The 21,868-nt window shown below is 49.5% G+C and overlaps 1 protein-coding gene across 1 annotated transcript in view; it reads left to right on the plus strand.

Annotated features, from left to right (window-relative positions):
* Window positions 1–21,868, plus strand: part of mical2a (microtubule associated monooxygenase, calponin and LIM domain containing 2a) — a 221,235-nt gene that overhangs the window by 149,343 nt on the left and 50,024 nt on the right. Inside the window, exons 20-22 of the mRNA XM_052029660.1 lie at window positions 7,690–8,027; window positions 16,154–16,328; window positions 21,571–21,731. Coding sequence (XP_051885620.1) covers window positions 7,690–8,027; window positions 16,154–16,328; window positions 21,571–21,731 — 674 coding nt within the window. The remainder of the gene's footprint in view (window positions 1–7,689; window positions 8,028–16,153; window positions 16,329–21,570; window positions 21,732–21,868) is intronic.

Here is a 21,868-nt window from a genome sequence, read left to right on the forward strand (position 1 = left end):
ACAGTGAGGGACGTGGTCCCATCTGTCAATCCCTCCCTACTACTGCACAAATGTTTTCAAGCACAGAAGCCACGTCAGTTCAAACAGCTGTGCACAGCTGGCTCTCCACAGAACCGAAGCAAAAACTCCATGAGATCTGGCACAAGACCCTCCACAGTAACCAGCCTTGCTTCATTTGGGAGGAGGCCTTGTTTAGTCTGTTTGAGTTCTGAGTTCTGGTCCAGGGGATCCGTGTCCATTTTAACTCGGGCGCTTTGAGGAAAAGTCAAATATCTCTCTGTCACTAAAGGAAAATGTCTTTTCACAATGAGCATGTCTTGTCACCACCCACGTAGGTACATGTGGTCACAGTGATGCAGCTGGCAGAGCCGCTGCCTCAAAGCTCCAGGGACCCAGGTTCAATCCCGACCTCTGGTGCTGTCTGTGTGGAGTTTGCATGTTCTCCCTGTGACTGCGTGGGCTTCCCCCCCGGGTGCTCCAGTTTCCTCCCACTGAGGTATGAATTGGTAGGTTAATTGGCCGCTGTAAATTGCCCCCAGTGTGTAGGTGAGTGGTCTCTTCAGGTCTGATCACTGTGCTGCTGGTAACTGTACATTCAGCTGTCTAAGCCCCAGACCTCTCCTCCCACAAGATGTGCCTTTGGCTGTTGCCCTGCTAGTGGCTCAGCACCGGTTTGTTGAATAAACCTCTGACAATCCAGTACTTTTGGGACTGAGGAAGTGCTGGACCAGCAGATTTTCTGGACCGTTGGGTGTTTATAATACCCAAACATGTTTTTATTTCACTTTTATTTACATGTTGCACATCAGTATAGTTATACAGCACGGAAACAGGCCACTCGCCCAACTTGTCCATGCCGACCCACGGGCACCCCATTGCCCAGCATTGCCTCGTAGACCTCTGTGCCGAAGGCATGCAATGAATTGTCCAGTGTACCCAGTACATTTAAAGGGAACAAGCACTCTGGACCTTGGCTCCATGCAAACCACCCATGTTCCTCACAGAGTCACACAGCAGGGAAACAGGCCCTTCAGCCCAACTGGTCCATACCAACCAAAGTGCCCATCCAAGCTAGTCCCATTTGCCTGCATTTGGCCCATATCCCTCTGAACTGTTCCTATCCATGTATCTGTCCAAATGTCTTAAACATTATAATTTTTTTCCTGACTCCTGGTGTTCTGAATCCCAACCCTGCCACCCTATCTGTCCCACTCAGGGATTGCTCCTGGCTGGAATCAGTCCCGGTGTTGAGGAGGCCCACAGGTCCAGAACTCCCCTCCTCCTCACCACCGATCTCCCGGAATGTTTCCCCATGTAGATATTGACTGTTCTGGAGACCTTTCCTCAATCCCAGACCATCCAAAGACATCACAGATAAATGAGTGCTTTGGAATCACGGTTGCTGCTTTGATATAGGAAATACAAAGGTCAATTTGTACACAGCAAGATCCCACAAACTAATGTGAAAATGGCCAAGTAGTCTAATGTTGATTGAGGGATAACAGTTGGCCAGGAGACTGGGGAGAACTCCATGAGATAATGGCCTTCAAATCTTTCCCCCTTCCCCCGGGGAGATGCATGGGGTGTTACATTAACACCTCACCAAAGAGATGACACCTCCAACAGAGCTGTGCTCCCTCAGCACTGAAGACCCCACCGTGTCTCAGTTCTCAGGGTATGGCTTGAACATGGATATTCAAGGGTGTCTGCTAAATGTCTCAACAGGTTGGATACAGGGATGGAGATGCATCCCCTTGGCTGAGGGTCTAGGACCATGGGACAGCCTCAGAATAAGGAGAGGGAGATTAGGGGAGGGTTCTTCAGTCAGAGGGTGGTGAATCAGGAGGGCCATGGTGGTTCAGTCATTGACCATGGATAAAGGAATCCAGGGACATGGGGATAGGGCAGGAGAGTGGTGCTGAGGAGGAAGATCGGCCATGATCTTCATGAATAGCAGAGCAGTCTCGAGGGGCCGAATGGACTACTCCTGCCTCCAAATCTCAGGTTCTTATGAACCCCCTGAACGTGAGTGCATTATTCAGGCTAATGAATGTCATACAGCACGGAAACAGGCCCTTCGGCCCAACTCGTCCATGCCGACCAAGGTGTCCATGTAAGTTATTCCCATTTGTCCACGTTTGGCCCATATCCATCTAAAACTTTCCTATCCATGGACCTGTCCAAGTGTCTTTTAAATGTTGTTATTGTACCTGCCTCAACCACTTCCTCTGGCAGCACGTTCCATATACCCAACGCCCTCTGTGTGGAAAAAGTTGCCCCTCGGGCCCCTTTTAAATCTTTCCCCTCTCACCTGAAACCTGTGCCCTCTAGTTCTTGATTCCCCAACCCTGGGGAAAAGACTATGTGCATTCACTCTATCTGTGCCCCTCATGATTTTATACCCCTCTATAAGGTCACCCCTCATTCTCCTAGACCTAGCCTGTCCAACCTCTCCCTATAACTCAGGCCCTCAAGTCCTGGCAACATTCTTGTCTTTGGGATGTGGGAGGAAACCGGAGCTCCCGGAGACGACCCACGTGGTCACAGGGGAACGGTCTAAGGGGTTCCTGAAGCTGAAATGTGGGACCTTCAGCACACTGACTGTTTCAGTTCTTATTTACGTGTTTTGGGATGTGGCCGTTGCTGGGAAGGCCAATACTTATCATCCATCCCTAACCACCCCTGAACAGGGGGGCCATTTCAGCCTTGAAGGAGTCAACCATAAGTCACACAGAGCAGGGTACGGAAGGCAGATTTCCTCCCCTGAAGCTCGTTAGGAGAGCCAGCTGGGTTTTTCTGACTTGTCTGTTTTGTGGTTATCATTAGTAGAACCAGCTTTTCATGGTTTGAAAACTTGGTTATTAACTGGCTTCAAATTCCACAGTTGTTATAGTGGGATTTGAATTCAGGTCTCCAATTGGTTAGTCCAACCCTCTGCATTCCTATGCAATAACTTAACCTCTACACCACCATCACCAGAGACCTGGTCCATTGATCCAAAGATGTGGTTTCAAACCTCACCACAGCAACTGGGGAATTTAAATTCAGTTCATTATTGTGAAGTGTGTGAGCTCATTGGAACTTTTGACCTCCAACACAGCCAATTGATGTGTGTGGACGTGTACACCAGACATTTGTGTGGTTTATTTGCAAACTGTATCCAGAAACTTATACAAAAAAGGTTGGAAACTAGAGATTATTTTGTCATGGCACAGTCGTCAAAGGGCTAACGGCCTTAAAGTATCAACCATCATAGCGAATACTTCACAGCTTCCCCTTTTATCAAAACAAAACAGAAATAAACTTAATGTGTTTACAAAGCGAGCCCTGGAATTGTACGGCATAGTAACAGGCCCTTTGACCCACCACCTCTATGCTGGCCACCATGTCTAGCTACACTAATCCCACTTGCCCACATTAATTCCATATCCCTCGTGTCATCTGCAGACTCACCAACCCGCCCTTCCACATCTTCATCCAAGTCATTTATAAAAATTACAAACAGCAGGGGTCCCAGAACAGATCCCTGTAGAACACCACTGGTCACTGACCTCCAGGCAGAATACGCTCCATCTACCACCACCCTCTGTCTTCTATGGGTGAGTCAATTCTGAATCCACACAGTCAAGTTTCCCTGGATCCCATGCTTCCTGACTTTCTGAATGAGCCTTCCATGAGGAACCTTATCAAATGCCTTACTAAAATCCATGTAAACCACATCCACTGCTCTACCTTCATCAATGTGCTTTGTCACATCCTCAAAGAATTCAATCAGGCTCGTGAGGTATGACCTGCCTCACACAAAGCCATGCTGACTGTCCCTAATCAGCCTATGCTTCTCCAAATGCTCACAAATCCTATCTCTAAGAATCTTCCCCAGTAATTAGCCCACCACTGAAGTAAGACACACTGGTCTGTAATTCCCTGGGTTATCCCTACTCCCTTTCTTGAACAAAGGAACAATGTTTGCCACCCTCCAATCATCTGGCACTACTCTTACGGACAGTGAGGATGCAAAAATCATCGCCAAAGGCACAGCAATCTCTTCCCTTGCTTCCCGTATTAACCCTGGATATATCCCGTCCGGCCCTGGTGACTTATCTATCCCACTGTTTTTCAAAAGTTCCAGCACATCCTCCTTCCTCACGTCGACATGCCCCAGCGTATCAGCCTGTTGTACGCCATCCTCACAAATGTCAAGGTCTCTCTCACTGGTGAATATCGAAGCAAAGTATTCATTAAGGTTCATTAAGGACCTCCCCTACCTCTTCCGACTCCAGGCACATGTTTCCTCTTTTATCCCTGATCAGTCCTACCCTCACTCTAGTCATCCTCCTATTCTTCACATACGTGTAGAACGCCTTGGGGTTTTCCTTAATCCTACTCGCCAAGGCCTTCTCATGCCCCCTTCTAGCTCTCCCAATTCCATTCTTAAGCTCCCTCCTGGCTACCTTGTAACTCTCCAGAGCCCTGTCTGATCCATGCTTTCTAAACCGAGGGTAAGCTTCTTTCTTCCTCTTGACAAGATATTCTACATCTCTTGTCAACCGTGGTTCCTTCACTCTACCATCCTTACCCTGCCTCAATGGGACAAACCTATCCAGAACCCCATGCAAGTACTTCCTAATCAACCACATTTCCACTGTGCACTTCCCCACGAACATCTGTTCCCAATTTACGCTCCCAAGTTCCTGCCTAATAGCATCATAATTCCCCCTCCCCCAATTAAATACTTAACCATATCGTCTGCTCCTATCCCTCTTAAGGTTATGGTAAAGGTCAGGGGTTTATGGTCACTGTCTCCAAAATGCTCTCCCACTGAGAGATCTGAAACCTGATCAGGCTCATTGCCTAGTACCAGCTACAGTACGGCCTCTCCACATACTGTGTCAGGAATCCTTCCTGTACACACCTAACAAACTCTGCCCCATCTAATCCCTTTGCACTAAGGAGGTGCCAATCAATATTAGGGAAGTTGAAATCACCCATGATAACAACCCTGTCATTTTTGCACCTCTCCAAAATCTGCCTCCCGCTCTGCTCCTCAGTGTCTCTGCTGCTATTTGGGGCATCTGTAGAATACTCCCAATAGAGTGATTGCTCCCTTCCTGTTTCTGACGTCCACCCACACTGACTCAGCAGGGATCACACGATCCCTGCAGGACGTCCTCCCTTTCTACAGCTGTGATACTGTCCCTGATCAGCAAAGCCACTCCCCCACCTCTTTTCCCTCCATCCTTGTCCCAAATAGGATTGGTGTAAATGGGTGGTTGATGGTCAGCATGGAGTTGATGGGCTGAAGGGCCTGTTTCTGTGCTGTGTGACTCTAGATCTATAACGTTCTGGTGGATTAATTGGTTGTTGCAAGTTATCCTGTGGTGTGTATAAATTGAAAAAAAAAGTTGATGGGCATGTGAGAGAATTTTACAGATTGAAAGAAGGGGTTAGGAACTGGATGGGCCAAATGGTCTCCTTCTGTGTCATTATAAATTAGAGAAAAATTCTGCAGGTCGGTGCTTGATGGTTACGGGGAACAAGGAAAGGGCGGAGGAGTCAGATAGATATTTTGCACTAGTTTTTGCGGTAGACGATACTCGGCACATCCCATTAACGTTAAAAGAAACATCATTATCGCGAGAGAATTCACATTAGGCAAACTAAAAGGGCTAAAGGCTGGTCAGTCCCCTGGACCTGATGGTTTACATCCTCAGATCCTAAAAGACACAGCTGCAGAGATGGTTGGTGCATCTTCCAAAAATCCTTAGATTCTCAAGAGGTACCAGAGGAGTAAGGCGTTTGACAAGGTTCCACATGGTAGGCTTCTTCAGAAGGTCAGAGGGCATGGGATCCAGGGAGGCTTGGCCATTTGGATTCAAAATCGGCTTGCCTGTAGAAAGCAGAGGGTTGTGGTGGAGGGGGTGCATTCAGATTGGAGGGCTGTGACTAGTGGTGTCCCACAAGGATCGGTTCTGGGACCTCTATTTTTTGTGATATTTATTAATGACCTGGATGAGGGGGTAGAAGGGTGGGTTAGCAAGTTTGCAGATGACACAAAGGTCGGTGGTGTTGTGGATAGTGTGGAGGACTGTCGAAGATTGCAAAGGGATATTGATAGGATGCTGAGCTGGGCTGACAAGTGGCAGATGTTGTTCAATCCGGAGAAGTGTGAGGTGGTACACTTTGGAAGGACAAACTCCAAGGCGGAGTACAAAGTTAATGGCAGGATTCTGGGTAGTGAGGAGGAGCAGAGGGATCTGGGGGTTCATATCCACAGATCACTGAAAGTTGCCTCACAGGTGGATAGGGTAGTTAAGAAAGCTTATGGGATGTTAGCTTTCATAAGTCGTGGGATCGAGTTTAGGAGCCGCAAGGTAATGATGCATCTCTACAAAACACTGGTTAGATCACACTTGGAGTACTGTGTCCAGTTCTGGTCGCCTCATTATAGAAAGGATGTGGAAGCGTTGGAGAGGGTGCAGAGGAGATTTACCAGGATGCTGCCTAGTTTGGAGAGTATGGATTATGAGGAGAGACTAAAGGAGCTCGGGCTTTACTCATTGGAGAGGAGGAGGATGAGGGGAGACATGATAGAGGTGTACAAAATATTAAGAGGAATAGATATAGACAACCAGCGCCTCTTTACCAGGGCACCAATGCTCAATACAAGAGGGCATGGCTTTAAAGTAATGGGTGGGAAGTTCAAGGGAGACGTCAGAGGGAGGTTTTTCACCCAGAGGGTGGTTGGGGCGTGGAATGCGCTGCCTGGGGTGGTGGTGGAGGCAGGTACATTGGTCAAATTCAAGAGATTGTTAGATAAGCATGTGGAGGAATTTAAAATAGGGGGATATGTGGGAGGAAGGGGTTAGATAGTCTTAGGTGAGGTTTAAAGGTCGGCACAACATTGTGGGCTGAAGGGCCTGTATTGTTCTATGTTACCATAGATAGAGGATTGGTTAATAAGCTGGAAGCTATGAATAGGAACAAGGGCGACACGTAAAATTCTGGAGGAACTCGGCGGGTCGGGCAGCATCTGTGGAGGGAAATGGACAGTCGACGTTTCGGGTCGAGACCCTTCATCTGGACTGGGAAGAAAGAGGGGAGATAGTCGGTATAAAGAGGTGGGGGGAAGGGGTAGCAGGTGGTAGGTGGATCCAGGTGTGGAGGGTGATAGTCAGATGGGGACCAGGGATGATGTCAGAAGCTGGGAGGTGATAGGTGGAAGTGTCCAGGGGAGTTCAGGGATGGGGTGTCCAGGGGAGTTCAGGGATGGAGTGTCCAGGGGAGTTCAGGGATGGGGTGTCCAGGGGAGTTCAGGGATGGAGTGTCCAGGGGAGTTCAGGGATGGGGTGTCCAGGGGAGTTCAGGGATGGAGTGTCCAGGGGAGTTCAGGGATGGAGTGTCCAGGGGAGTTCAGGGATGGAGTGTCCAGGGGAGTTCAGGGATGGGGTGTCTGTCTGGTGTCTGTGTGTCCAGGGGATGGAGTGTAGAGTCATGGGGTAATATAGCACGGAAACAGGCACTTTGGCCCACTGAGTTTATCCCCACCATTAACCACCCAATTACTCTAATCCTACACTAATTCCATTTTTTCTTCCCCCCCCACCCCCCCCCCCCCCCACATTCCCACCCAGAAATGATGGATGTGTCACCCTCTTGTCACTCAATCCCAAACCTCCACCTTCACTACAGGTGCTTGGGGACCGAGTCCACCCGGTTTCAACAGCTGAAAGCCCACCGTTCCTGTCGGAACCAGCAACAGTGGCCAGTGGTGGCTTGTGGAGGCCGGTGGCCAGTGGCGGCTGGTGGTGGCCAGTGGAGGATGTTAGTGGCCGGTGGTGGCCAGTGGAGTATGGTAGTGGCGAGGGGTGGCCAGTGGAGGCCAGTGGAAGCCGGTGGTGGCCAGTGGTGGCCGGTGGTGGCCAGTGGTGGCCAGTGGAAGCTGGTGGTGGCCAGTGGTGGCCGGTGGTGGCCGGTGGTGGCCGGTGGTGGCCAGTGGTGGCCAGTGGGATTCACAGCGTCAGCTCTGGGCAGGTTAAGGGCTGGAACCTCAGTGCATCAACGCATCTATCGAGAAGCTTTATGTTCTCACAACATCACCCAGCTCCTGGGTCACAGAAAGGGAACATTCTAGACTGACGGAGACACCAGAGACAGCAGATACTGGAATCTGGAGCAAAACACAGTCTGCTGGAGGAACGAGAGGTGTTCTTCTTGATCTGCTGACTTCCTCCAGCAGATTGTTTGTCATTCCAGACCAATGTGTCTGTCCTTTAGCTGCTTAATTGTATTTAAAGAATAGAATCACAGAATTAAACGGCACAGCAACAGGCCCTTCAGCCCATCATGTCCATGCCGGCCGTCAAGTACCTATGCAACACATCATTCTCCGCCACTTCCGCCATCTCTAACGGGACCCCACCACCAAGCACATCTTCCCCTCCCCACCCCTTTCTGCCTTTCGCAGGGACTGCTCTCTCCGCAACTCCCTAGTTTGCTCCTCCCCCCCCCCACCCATCCTGATCCCACCCCGGGAACTTTCCACTGCCCCCACCATATATACAACACCTGCCCCTACACCACCCCCATCACCTCCATCCAGGGACCTAAACAGTCCTTTCAGGTGAGACAGAGATTCACCTGCACCTCCCTTAATATCATCCACTGCATTCGGTGCTCCATGTGTGGCCTCCTCTACATTGGGGAGACCAAACGCAGACTAGGTGACCGTTTTGCAGACACCTGCGCTCTGTCCGTAACCGCGACCTGCATCTCCCCGTTGCCGGTCACTTCAACTCCCCCTCCCACACTATCACTGATATGTCAGTCCTCGGCCTCCTCCACTGCCGGGAGAATTCCAAGCGCAAACTGGAGGAACAGCACCTCATTTTCCATCTTGGGACCTTGCAGCCGAACGGCATGAACATTGAATTCTCCCACTTTAAGTCATCCCCACACCCACCCCCAACCGTGCATCTTCTTTTCTTCCCTTTCCTAGCTTCTGTCTCTATTTTCTACCCCCCTTTTTTCCTCTTTACCTGTGACCCATCCCCCGGTGGATCTGCTCTCCCCTCCTCCCCCACACCTGCCTATCACCATCTCTTACCTGCATCTACCTATCACCACCCTGTGCCCACCCCACCTCCCCTCTTTTGTCCACCTATCACTGCTCTGCTTTTCCCTCCTATATATCGGGCTTCCCCTTTTCCTATCTTCAGTCCTGAAGAAGGGTCCTGACCCGAAACGTTGACCGCCTGCTTTTCTCCACGGATGCTGCCTGGCCTGCTGAGTTCCTCCAGCATCATCGTGTTTTACATCTAGATTCCAGCATCTGCAGTCCTTTGTTTCTCTACCTCTCCGTACTGATCCCATCTAGCCGCAGTTGGTCTGTACCTTTCTATGCCTTGGCGATCCAAGTGCTCGCCCAGATAGTTGTGAGAGTCTCTGCCTCCACCACCCCCTCAGGCAGTGCGTTCCAGATTCCAACCCCCCTCTGGGTGAAAAAAATCCTCCTCAGATCCCCTATGAACATTTGGAACTTTTTCTTATCTTCTCTCTTTTTTTCTCTCTCATTCTCTCTCTCAATCTTTATTTCTACTTTTGTGGTTGATTTGATGCTAATTCACCCACTTTCTTCCTCCACTGTTCCTGTCCCTGGGTGGATGAATCTCCTGGGTTAAGGCAATGAACAGTTGGTGCCTGTCCTCAGTGAGGTTCTGACAACCCACTATTCTTTCAACACCTGCATCACCTCGTGTTCCTGGCGAGTTACAGCAGGTAAACGTGCTGGGTGTCGGTGACGTCGCTAACTCAGATGCCAACATCAAGAGCCAAACAACTTCACCAGTTTAACAGCTCGGAGCAGGAAGCGCCAATAGCGACCAACGTGCCCAATCACAATCCCCATTCCCCACTTCAGGATTTACAACTTTGCTTTCTGTGTTGATCTTCCCTCCTGGGCAATTTTTCACAAGCTGCAACAGATAAGCATAATTATCCCTGACGAGGATTGTTTTAGTGTAAACTTGTATCAGAATGTTTGCAGAACAACTTGTTCATCTGAACCGAGCAAGGTTGATATTACACGGTTCCTGGAGTCATATCTCCCCTGGAGGTTGCTGGGGGCAGTTGTGGGCAGGACAGCAAATGTGCACATCCATCCCTCCTCCTCCTCTCTCTCACACTCACCCTCCCTCCCTCTCTCTCACTCTCCCTCCCTCTCTCTCACGCCTTCCCCTCTTTAATCATGCAGTTGCTCTTTTTCAGTCTTTGTCAGTCTCTTTTCTCATGTTTTTTTCTCTCACTCTCTAACTTTCTCTCACACACACACAAACACACACACACACACACACACACACACACACACAGAAATAGACACACTCTCTTTCTCTCTCATTCTCTCAATTCTCTCAGACTTTTTCTGTCTCTAGTTCTCACACCCTGTCTCTTCCTCTCTCTATCTTTCTCTCTCTCTCTCTCGGCCTCTTTCTCCCTCTCTCTCTCTGTCTCTCACTCTCTATCTATGTATCTATCTGTCTGTCTGCCTCTCTATCTATCTCTGTCTCTCTCTATCTGTCTCTCTGTGTCTCTCTCTCTCTCACCCTTGCTGTCTTGCTTTCTCCCTCTCTCTGACATTTATTTTACATATTTCAAATTCCATGCATTCATGGTTTTGTTTGCTTAAATTAAAAAATGATCTCCTGACATTCTTTTCTGCACAGTCATGGATAAATTTATTTTATTTTAGTTGACTGGTAATTCAGTGAACCTGGGCTGATGCTCGAGTGCAGCAGCGGGGGGGGGGGGGGGGGGGGGGCACTGCGCTGTCGGGGCTGCTGTCTTTTGCAAGTAATTTTAAACCAGGGCCCCATCTTTCCTCCTGGAAGAATGTCAATCAACCCATCACTTACACTGAACAACTGCGGAGGAATTCTCCTTGGTGACCTGGCCAGTATTTATGCCACCAAGCAAAAATACCCGCTGTTCGTGGGATCTTGCTGTGCATAGATTGGTTGCTGTGATTCCTACATTACAGTAGTGATCACATTTAAAACCAAAAGTACCACCTGCAGAGCATTTGGGACTTCTGGAGGTTGTGGAAATGCAACACTTTAAAGTGTCAAATGTTTTTGACTCTTAGAACTCAGGACATAGAACAGAACAGTACAGCACAGGAACAGGCCTTTTGGCCCAACATGTTCTGCCGAACTAATTAAGCTCATGATGTCCAATCCCTTCTGTCTGCACATGGTCCACATCCCTCCAATCTCTGCACATCCATGTGCCTATCTAAGAGCCTCTTAATCACCTCTATCGTATCTGCCTCCACCACCACCCCTGGCAGCACATTCCAGGCACCCACCGTTCTCCATGTGAAAAAACTTGCCCCGCACATCTCCGTTAAACCCCCCCTCACCTTAAATGCATGCCCTCTAGTATTAGACATTTCAACCTTGAGAAAAGGATACCACTGTCTACCCGATCTGTGCTTTATAAACTTCTATCAGGTCTCCCCTCAGCCTCTGCCGCTCCAGAGAAAACAACCCAAGTTTGTCCAACCTCTCCTTATAGCACATGCCCTCTAATCCAGGCAGCATCCTGGTAAACCTCTTCTGCACCCTCTCCAAAGCCTCCACATCCTTCCTATAACGGGGCGACCAGAACTGAACGCAATACTCCAGATGTGGCCTAACCAGAGTTTAAAGCTGCAACATAACTTCCTGACTCTTGAACTCAGTGCCTTGACTAATTAAGGCAAGCCTGTGGTATGCCTTCTTTACCGCCCTATCAATCTGTGTAGCCACCTTCAGGGAGTTTTGGACTTGGACCCCTCTTAGTTCATACTGGAGTTTAACCCTTGCAGGGTATTTGGGGCTGACACACTGTGACAGGACAGCTCCCCCCCCTTTTTCCCCATCGGGACAGCCCCTGAGATCCAGCCTCCAGTTCCGTGATGTCCTGATGTCCTGACTGGGAGAGATTACCTGATAGACACACAGCAAATTGTGCTGCTCCCAGTTTCCAACCATTTTAATTCCCCTTCCCATTGCCACACTGACCTGTCTGTCCTCGGCCTCCCCCACTGCCAGAGTGAGGCTAAACACAAACTTGAGGAACAGCACATTTAGACAGACACATAAACACGCGGGGAATGGAGCGCTATAGACCGTGTGCAGGCAGATGGGATTGGTTTAAGTTGGCATCATGGTCGGCACAAATACTGAGGGCTGAAGGGCCTGTTCCTGTGCTGTACTGTTCTATGTTCTAAATCCCAAGCCCCAATATGGGAATGAACTCAGTTTAAAAGGAAAGTTGGAAATCAGCAGGTGCTACGGATAACAGTGACGTCAGTGTCAAATACTTTTGTAGTGTTATAACAGTGTTAAAAACAGCTGGTTCATGAATGGCTTCGATATGCTGCATTGTTGTATCTTACAACTCTATTACAGAAGAAACTGTGCTGTGCTCTCTGGCCTGTGTCTCTAGGTTACTCCAGTCCCTCAGCATTGCCTGAGCCATAATCATCCTCAGAGATGATCTGGACAGCACCAAATTGTATCCAATCCAGGCACCAAGGGGTGACCAATACTGTGACTCCAGCCTTGTGCCAATGCACAGGTTGAGACATGGAGAGCCACACAGCACGGACACAGGCTCTTCCGCCCAACTAATCCCTGCCCACCAAGATGCCCATCTAAGCTAAGTCCCATTTCCCAGCACTTGGTCCATAACCTCCCATGCCTTGACGATTCAAGTGCTCATCCAGATACTTCTTCAGTGCTGTGAGAGTCTCTACCTCCGCCACCCCCTCAGGCAGTGCGTCCAGATTCCAACCACCCTCCTCAGATCCTCCCTTACCCTAAACCTATGCTCTTTAGTTTTAGACTCAAAAAACTATGGGGAAAAGTTCCCTACTATCTATCCCCCTCTGTCAGGTCCCCCTCAACCTCCCCTACTCCAAGAAACACTAACCCAGACTCTCCAATCTCTCCCATTTTAGGCAACGTCCTGGTGGATTTCCTCTGCACCCTCTCCAGTAACCACCTCAAGGCCAACAGCTGTGTTCTTCTGGCTTATCACAGATAGTTATTCAGCACATATCATTCCTACAGATTTTAGTTCTTGGCAGGAATGGAATTAATATGTGTATAAAAAGATAAAGCTATGTTAACAGACCAATCGTGGCCAGGACAGTGTTAGACACATGACAGTGATTGGGTTGAATGTTCTCCTGGAGGAATGCATCACAACTTCCTGCAAACACGCTCACCATTGGGTGCTTGACTTCAATCCCTGCCAAGCTCCATCCACCCCTAGCCAATCACAGCAGATCATTCTCCACCTGATTGGATGTTCCTTATCCATGACTCCAACATTTTTCTAATTGGTCAAAGAAAAGAAATACGTATTTTTCAACAGCAGCCTTTCAGTGTAAGTGTTCAATGCCAAGGCAGGCTTTAATACAACATGGACAATATACAGCAGCCATAGCAACAATAATTTGCATTTAGAGTTATAGAGTCACACAGCACGGAAACAGGCCCTTTGCCCCAACTGGTCCATGCCAACCAAGTTGCCCATCTAAACTAGTCCCATTTGCTGGCATTTGACCCATATCTCTCTAAACCTTTCCTATCCATGGACCTGTCCAAGTACCTTTTAAATGTGGTTATGTACCTGCCTCAACCACTTCCTCTGGCAGCTCGTTCCAAATACTGATCACCCTCTGGGTGAAAATGCTGCCCCTCAGGCTCCTATTAAATCTTTCCCCTCTCACCTTAAAACTGTGCCCTCTAGTTCTTGATTCCCCAACCTTGGGAAAAAGACCGAGTGCATTCACCCTATCTCTGCCCCTCATGATTTTATGCACCTCTATAAGGTCACCCCTCATTCTCCTACACTCCAATAAATAAATTCCTAGCCCGCCCAACCTCACTCTATAACTCAGTCCCTCAAGTCCTGGAAACATCCTTGTAAATTTATTCTGCACTCTTTCCTGCTATAGCAGGGCGACCAGAACTGAACACCAGACTCCAAGTGTGGCCTCACCAACATCTTGGAAGTGCAACATAATGTCCTAACTTGTACACTCATTGCCCTGAGTGTACAAGTTGGGACTGATGAAGGCCAACGTGCCAAACATCCTCTTCACCACCCTGTCTACCTGTGACACCACTTCAAGCTGTTGAATGGTGGTGCTAGGTTTTGTACTGTTGCCTCCCACTGACCCAGGGAGGTTGGGTTGGGACACAACAGTTCCTGACGTATGTTTAACGGCCATAAACTGGTCAATCGTTGCCTCGGGGAACCAGCTCTCCCTTCAGTCCTGATGTTTACCAGGAACCGGCTCTTGCTGACCCCTATGTTTCGGTTTGTCTGTGGGTTGGGACAGGATGCCAGCTCCTTCCACTATTGCACACAAGGACTTCACTGAGTGGCCTGGGAGTGATTCCAGAGAAAAGTCAGTTCCAAACAAAAAAAATCGGAACCATGGAATGATACTGGAGAGACCCGGGCATTTGTCTTGCTCTCCTGTGACCTCTCCCCTGCCTTCTCCTCCCTGACCTCTCTCCCCCCACACAGCAACCATGACTAATCTGTTGTTAACTGAGGGTGGGTCAAAGCAACACTTGAACCCACAGCCCCACATGTTTCCTAAAATCGAGGAATCAGGCAGCAGGGGCCATTCTGCCCATCATTTCTGTACTAGCACTCATTCTCTGTGAGACCAGTCACAGAGAGGTACAGCACGGACACAGGCTCTTCAGCTCACTGTCCACATCAACTACCTGTTCAGACCAATCCTACCCTAACCCACTTCATCCTCCCCACATTCCCATCAACTACCACCCCCCGCCCAGATTCTACCCCTCACCCACACACTAGGGGGGCAATTTACAGCGGCCAATTAACCCACCGACCCCACACATCGTTGGGATGTGGGAGGGAAACCAGAACACCTGGGGGAAACCCACACGATCACAGGGAGAACGTGCAAACTCCAAATTCCAGAATCCCTCCAGCTCCCTTTTCAAAGTCCCTGTCGAGCCGGCTCCCACCTCCCCTTCAGGGAGACCCTCCCAAGTCACAGCAGCTCATTGTGGGGAACATTCTCTCCTCACCAACCTCCTGCTGATGGAGGCTGTTTCTCCTCCTCACTCCATCTTGCTCCGACTGTACTGACCCCCGGGAGACTGCATCAGGAGGACTGTAGACATCCAGTCTCCCTGTCCCGGGAAGGGAGTCCCTGTGGTCAGGAAAGTGCAGCCATGGTTCACCAGGCTGACTCTCAGGATGTTGGGCTTGTCATCTGAAGAGAGTTTCAGCAGATTTGACCTCTCTCGAGTTGCGAAAAATCCCTAATGGTCTCTTGAAATGTAAAAGATCTTATGGGGCTCGAAGGGCTGGGCTGTCAAGATAAGTCTCAAAATAAAGGATTGGCCATTCAGGACTGTGTGGGGGGGTGTTACTGAGGGAGGGTCACACTTTGGGAGGGGCGGTACTGAGGGAGGGTCACACTTTGGGAGGGGCGGTACTGAGGGAGGGTCACACTGTGGGACGGGCCGTACTGAGGGAGGGTCACACTGTGGGAGGGGTGGTACTGAGGGAGGGTCACACTGTGGGACGGGCGGTACTGAGGGAGGGTCACACTGTGGGACGGGCCGTACTGAGGGAGGGTCACACTGTGGGACGGGCCGTACTGAGGGAGGGTCACACTGTGGGAGGGGCAGTACTGAGGGAGGGTCACACTGTGGGAGGGGGTGGTGAGGGAGCCATTTGGAGACATTTGTTCATCAACATTCTAGACATCCAGGCCATCACAGCTGATGTCTTCAGTCGCTCGATTTCAGGACATGGGCGTCACTGGCAAGGCCAGCATTTATTGCCCATCCCTAGTTGCCCCTTGTGAAGTTGGAGGTGACCACCTTCTGGTGGAGCTTCTCCTACAGTGCTGTTGGGGAGGGAGTTCCAGGATTTAGACCCAGTGACGGTGAAGGAACAGTGATATATTTCCAAGTCAGGATGGTCCGCGAGTGGGAGGGGAACCTACAGGTGGTGGTGTTCCCCTGCACCCACAGCCTTTGTCCATCCTGGGTTTGGGAGGTGATACCTCAGACCTTTATTGACGACCACATCCATCTCCCTTATTCCACAGTTTCTCGTTCCCAGCCTGAACCAATCTGCAGCAAAAGGTCTAAGTGTGCATCTGGAGACTTGGACCTTCCTGGAGCACCCCCTGGCCTGGAGAGACACTCCCCTGTGCGATCTCCAGATATGACAGGAAGGAACCTGCTGGCAGTCAGAGTGATGGTGACTAGTGACGGGAGCAGGTAGGTCTGCCTGGGGCTTCGGACCACCAGATCTTTCCTTAAGATAAGATAAGATTTCTTTATTAGTCATGTGTACATCGAAACACACAGTGAAATGCATCTTTTTGCATAGATTGTTCTGGGGGCAGCCCGCAAGTGTCGCCACACTTCTGGTGCCAACATAGCATGCCCACAACTTCCTAACCCGTACGTCTTTGGAATGTGGGAGGAAACCGGAGCACCCGGAGGAAACCCACGCAGATACGGGGAGAACGTACAAACTCCTTACAGACAGTGGCCGGAATTGAACCCGGGTCACTGGTGCTGTAATAGCGTTACGTTATCTGCTACACTACCGTACCTGCCCTTACCTCAGCCATGCAGAGTCAAATAACATGGGACAGGAACTGGCGGAAGGGACTGGGAGCAGCTGCCAGAGAGGAGAGAGAAGAGTCAGCGAGAAGCAATGTTGGTAAAATGACAGAGCCTTGGTTAACAAGGGGAATTGAGGATTTGATCAGGAAAAGGAAGGAAGCGTATGTCAGGTGGAGGGAAGTGGTATCATGAGTCCTTTGAGATTTGAGGTGGGTGTAGGAGAGATCCTAAGAAACAGGAGGGCATGAAATGGCCCAGGTCAACAGAATTAAGAAGACTTCCAAAAGCTTTTATAAATATTTCAGAAGCAACAATGTGGCTGGGGAGAGTGTCAAAGCCAACCCGCGCTTCTGGAAAGAATCAGACAACAGAAGAACCAAAGAACTTACGATAAATGCTTTATTAGCTTTCGCCAGTGGGAGTGGGAAAATAAAGAGACAGAGTAAACCATGTAACTCTAACTCTATACCAAAACCCACTCAAAGAAGGCTTGGCTACAGTGTATTTTTATACCCTTTTTCGTGGGAACGCTCGGCGAGAAACTACCCTTACACAGGCAAGTGTTTACATAAAGTTTCGAACATAACAAGATATAGGTAAAAAAACTTCTTCCCACTTGCACCTGCTATTAAAACCAGACATAACTAAATCACACCATAATGAAGTCATTCTTTACCTTGAGAATCCTCTCGCAGTGAGAACCATACTAAAAAAAAGCATACTATTAACCCTTACGCTGCCAGCTGTTAACCCTTGCATTCCCAGCTATCTTTCACAAGAGAGTAGGTCCCCTCTGGGACCAAAGGGGATGTCTTTGTGAGGAGCCAGAGGACATGTGTGGTGTCCTGAATGAATTCTTCACACCGGTCCTTCACCGGGAGAGGATGGGCAAGGATGGGGGGTTAGGAGGGGTGCATGCTAGTAGTCCAGAGGAGGTGTGGGAGTTATTGACAGACATTAAGTTGGACAAATCCCCAGGACCTGACAAAATCTATCCCAGGATATTATGTGAAGCAACAGAGGAGATTGCTGGGGTTCTGACGGAGATCTTTGCATCATTTTTAGCCACAGGTGACGTACCAGAAGACTGGAGGGTGGCTAATGTTGTTCCCATATTCAGGAAAGGTGCTAGGGATAAGCCAAGATCCGTGAGCCTTATGTCAGTGGTAGGGAAACTTCTGGAAAAAGTTCTGAGGGTTATTGACCACTCGGAATGGCAGGGGAGCTAGCACAGCTTTGTGCAGGGGAAATCCTGCTCACAAGTCTAATTGCGTTTTTTGACAAGTTACAAAGAAGATTGATGAAGGCAGGGCAGTAGACGTGGTTAACATGGACTCTAGAAAGGATTTTCACAGGGTCCCACACAGTTGGTCCAGAAGATTGAAGCAAGTGGGATTCAAGGTGTGTTGGCAAACCTGGTCCAAACGCGGCTTGGTGACAGGAGGCAGAGGTTACAATTACAGTGTTTAAAAAACACTTGGACAGGTACATGGATAGGAAAGGTTTAGAGGGACATGGGCCAAATGCAGGCAAATGGAACTAGCTCAGGAAGGCATCTTGGTCAGCATGGGTGAGTTGGGCCGAAGGGCCTGTTTCTGTGCCGTATGACTCTATGAGTGGTGGAGGTGAACCTGACTGGACAGCTGTGACAAAGAGCTGGTGTCTGCACAGGAGTCAGATGGTGTCCTATTGGGCTGAAGGTTTGCCGATTCCGTTGTTGCCTCATTCGTTACCTCGTCAGCACCATCCAGAGAGCGACGAATCTCCACACCAAATCCTGATCAATGCAGCAGATTGAACCCGTCATGAAGCACCAGGAAGCCTGGGCTGGTGGTGAGGGATGGCTGCCGAGTGGGATGTTGGTATCTTCAATCCATTGTGCAGTTGTTCAGCCTCTGACCCTCTGAGTCCTCACCAACCACTCAGAATCAGGATCAGATTTGTTATCACTGACATGATGTGAAATGTGTTGTTTTGTGGCAGCAGGTACAGCGCAAAGATATAAAATTACTATAACTTACAAAAATAAATAAATAGTGCAAACCAAAAGGAATAACAAGGTAGTGTTCATGGACCGTTCAGAAATCTGATGGCGGAGGGGAAGAAGCTGTTCCTGAATCATTGAGTGTGGACCTTCAGGCTCCTGTACCTCCTCCCTAATGGTAGTAATGAGAAGAGGGCATGTCTCAGGTGGTGAGGGTCTTTGGTGATGGATGTCACCTTCTTGAGGCACCACCTCTTGAAGATGTCCTCGATGGCGGGGAGGGTTGTGCCCGTGATGGAGCTGGCTGAGTCTACAACCCTCTGCAGCCTCTTGCGACCCTGCACATTGGAACCTCTGTACCAGGCGGTGATGCAACCAGTCAGACCTCATTTATTCTAATCCCATTTCATCGTCCCCACACTCCCATCAACATCCCCCCCCCCCCCCAGATTCTACCCCTCACCCACACACCAGGGGCAATTTACAGCGGCCAACTAACCCACCAAATTGCATGTCGTTGGGATGTGGGAGGAAACCGGAGCACCCGGAGGAGACCCACACAGTCACGGGGAGAACGTGCAAACTCCACACAGACAGCGCCCGAGGTCAGGATCGAACCTGGGTCTCTGTGAGGCAGGGGCTCTGCCCGCTGCATCACTGCACCACCCACCCTGCTGCTTCCTCAGTCTGCTCTGAGTTCAACAACAAAGCCTCCCTGCTGACTAGATTGAAGGAAGAATGAGTCATTTGGTCTGGAAGCTGGTGAATCTGTTCCTGAGAAATGTATCTCTGTGGTTTCCTTGTGGTTTCCTGTACCCCACAAGGTACAGACCCTGTGTAGGATTGTTGCTGACAAGAGTTCAGTGAAAAGATTATTAGAAGCAGAAGCTCATAAATGTAAGTCTAGACATGATGCCATCCTCTGGAGAAGCCACCTCAGGCTCCCTGTTGCAAGAACAGCAAAACAAACTGCTGGAGGAGGTCAGCGGGTCAGGCAGCGGCTGTGGAGGCAGAGGGATGGTCAAGGTTTGGGGTCGAGACCCTGGATCAGGACTGGGAGTGGAGAGGGGAGATGGGCAGGGTGCAGAAGTGATGTTCTATGTTCTGTACCATGTCCCATGTTCTATGTTCCGTGTTCTATGTTCTATGTTCTATGTTCCATGTTCTATGTTCAATGTTCCATGTCCCATGTTCTATGTTCCATGTTCTATGTTCTATGTTCTATGTTCTGTGTTCTATGTTCTATGTTCCATGTTCTATGTTCAATGTTCCATGTTCTATGTTCTAACACCCTGAGGTACTGTTAACAAGCAAGAGGAAACACCAAGCCAGACACGGCAAGGAGACCAGTGACTGACGGCTCAGACGAAGGTTCAGCAGGGGAGGGGGTCGGAGGGGTTTAGGGAGGGAATTCCAGAGCTCGGGGCCCAGGCATGGACACCACTGGCAGATTGGAATTGGGGGATAAAATCGGAAGAGTCATTAGGTTGGAAAGAGTGCAGAGGAGATGTTGAGGATGCTCCCAGGACCCGAGGGCCTGAGTTATAGGGAGAGGTTGGGCAGGCGAGGAGATTTGAAAATAAAGCAAAACCTGAGGATGCTGGAAATCTGCAATAAGAACAGAAAATTCTGGAAGCACTCAGCAGGCCAGGCAGCATCTGTAGGGAGAGAGAAACAGAGCTGACATTTAAATCTGAGATCCTTCATTCGAATCTGTGTCTGACGAAGAGTCTCAGACTTGAAATGTTGACCCAGTTTCTCTCCCCATGGATGCTGCCTGACTTGCTGACTTCCAGAATGTTCAGTTTATATTCCAGGGAAGATCTGCTCCGTCTCCCTCCCCACTGTTTCCCAACTTCTCAGAATCAGAATCAGAATCAGGTTTATTATCACTGACTTAGATGACATGAAATGTGTTGTTTTGTGGCAGCAGTACAGTGCAAAGACACAAAATTACTGTAAATTACAAAATAAATAAATAGTGCAAAAGAGGAATCACGAGGCAGTGTTCATGGGTTCATGGACCGTTCAGAAATCTGATGGTGGAGGGGAAGAAGCTGTTCCTGAATCACTGAGTGTGGGTCTTCAGGCTGCCCCATGGCAGTAATGAGGAGGGCATGTCCCGGGTGGTGAGGGTCCTTAGTGACGGATGCTGCCTTCTTGAGGCACCGCCTCTTGAAGCTGTCCTCGATGGTGGGGAGGGTTGTGCCCGTGATGGAGCTGGCTGAGTCTACAACCCTCTGCAGCCTCTTGTGATCCTGTGCATTGGAGCCTCCATACCAGGCGGTGATACAAAACCAGTCAGAATGCTCTCCACTGTGCATCTGTAGAAATTTGTAGGGGTCTTTGGTGACGTACCAAATCTCCTCAATGTCATTAGAAGTAGAGCCACTGGCGTGCCTTCTTCATGATTGCATCAATGTGTTGGGCCCAGAATAGATCCTCTGAGATGTTGACGACTAGGAACTTGAAGCTGCTCACCCTTCCCACCGCTGACCCCTCAATGAGGACTGGTGTGTGTTCTCCCGACTTCCCCTTCCTGAAGTCCACAATCAGTTCCTTGGTCTTGCTGACGTTGAGTGTGAGGTTGTTGTTGCGACACCACTCAACCAGCCGATCTATCTCACTCCTGTACACCACCATCTGAGATTCTGCCAACAACTGTGGTGTCATTGGCGCATTTATAGATGGCATTTGAGCTGTGCCTGGCCACACAGTCATGCGTGTAGAGAGAGTAGAGCTGTGGGCTAAGCACACACCCTTGAGGTGCGCCTGTGTTGATTGTCAGCGAGGAGGAGCTGTTACTACCGATCCGCACTGACTGTGGTCTTCCGATAATATAGCCGCTGTACTATGGCCTCTGATTCACTGGGATCCCAATCTTTTCTTTTTTATCCGGAGCAGCTCTGAAGCAGAGACAGATCCACCAGCCCACTCCCACAACCTGAAGGACACCTCAAGACCAGGAGACCCGTTATCAGGTGCAGAGCGAAGTGGACCAAGAGTTCAGAGCACAGAAGAAGCAAAGTCTTGTCAACACAACACAAGCTCCAAAGCCCAGGAAGGTAAAACAACCCTGGTCAAGTTCAAGGCTCGAAATCTCTCAGAATGATGGTTGGTGGAATGCGTAAAATGCTCCTTTCATTCAAACATTTAAAGGATCACTACGTTGTTTATGGATGACAATTGAGTTGTGTTACAA

The sequence above is a fragment of the Pristis pectinata genome, chromosome 14 (assembly GCF_009764475.1).
Source record: "Pristis pectinata isolate sPriPec2 chromosome 14, sPriPec2.1.pri, whole genome shotgun sequence".
NCBI lineage: Eukaryota > Metazoa > Chordata > Chondrichthyes > Rhinopristiformes > Pristidae > Pristis > Pristis pectinata.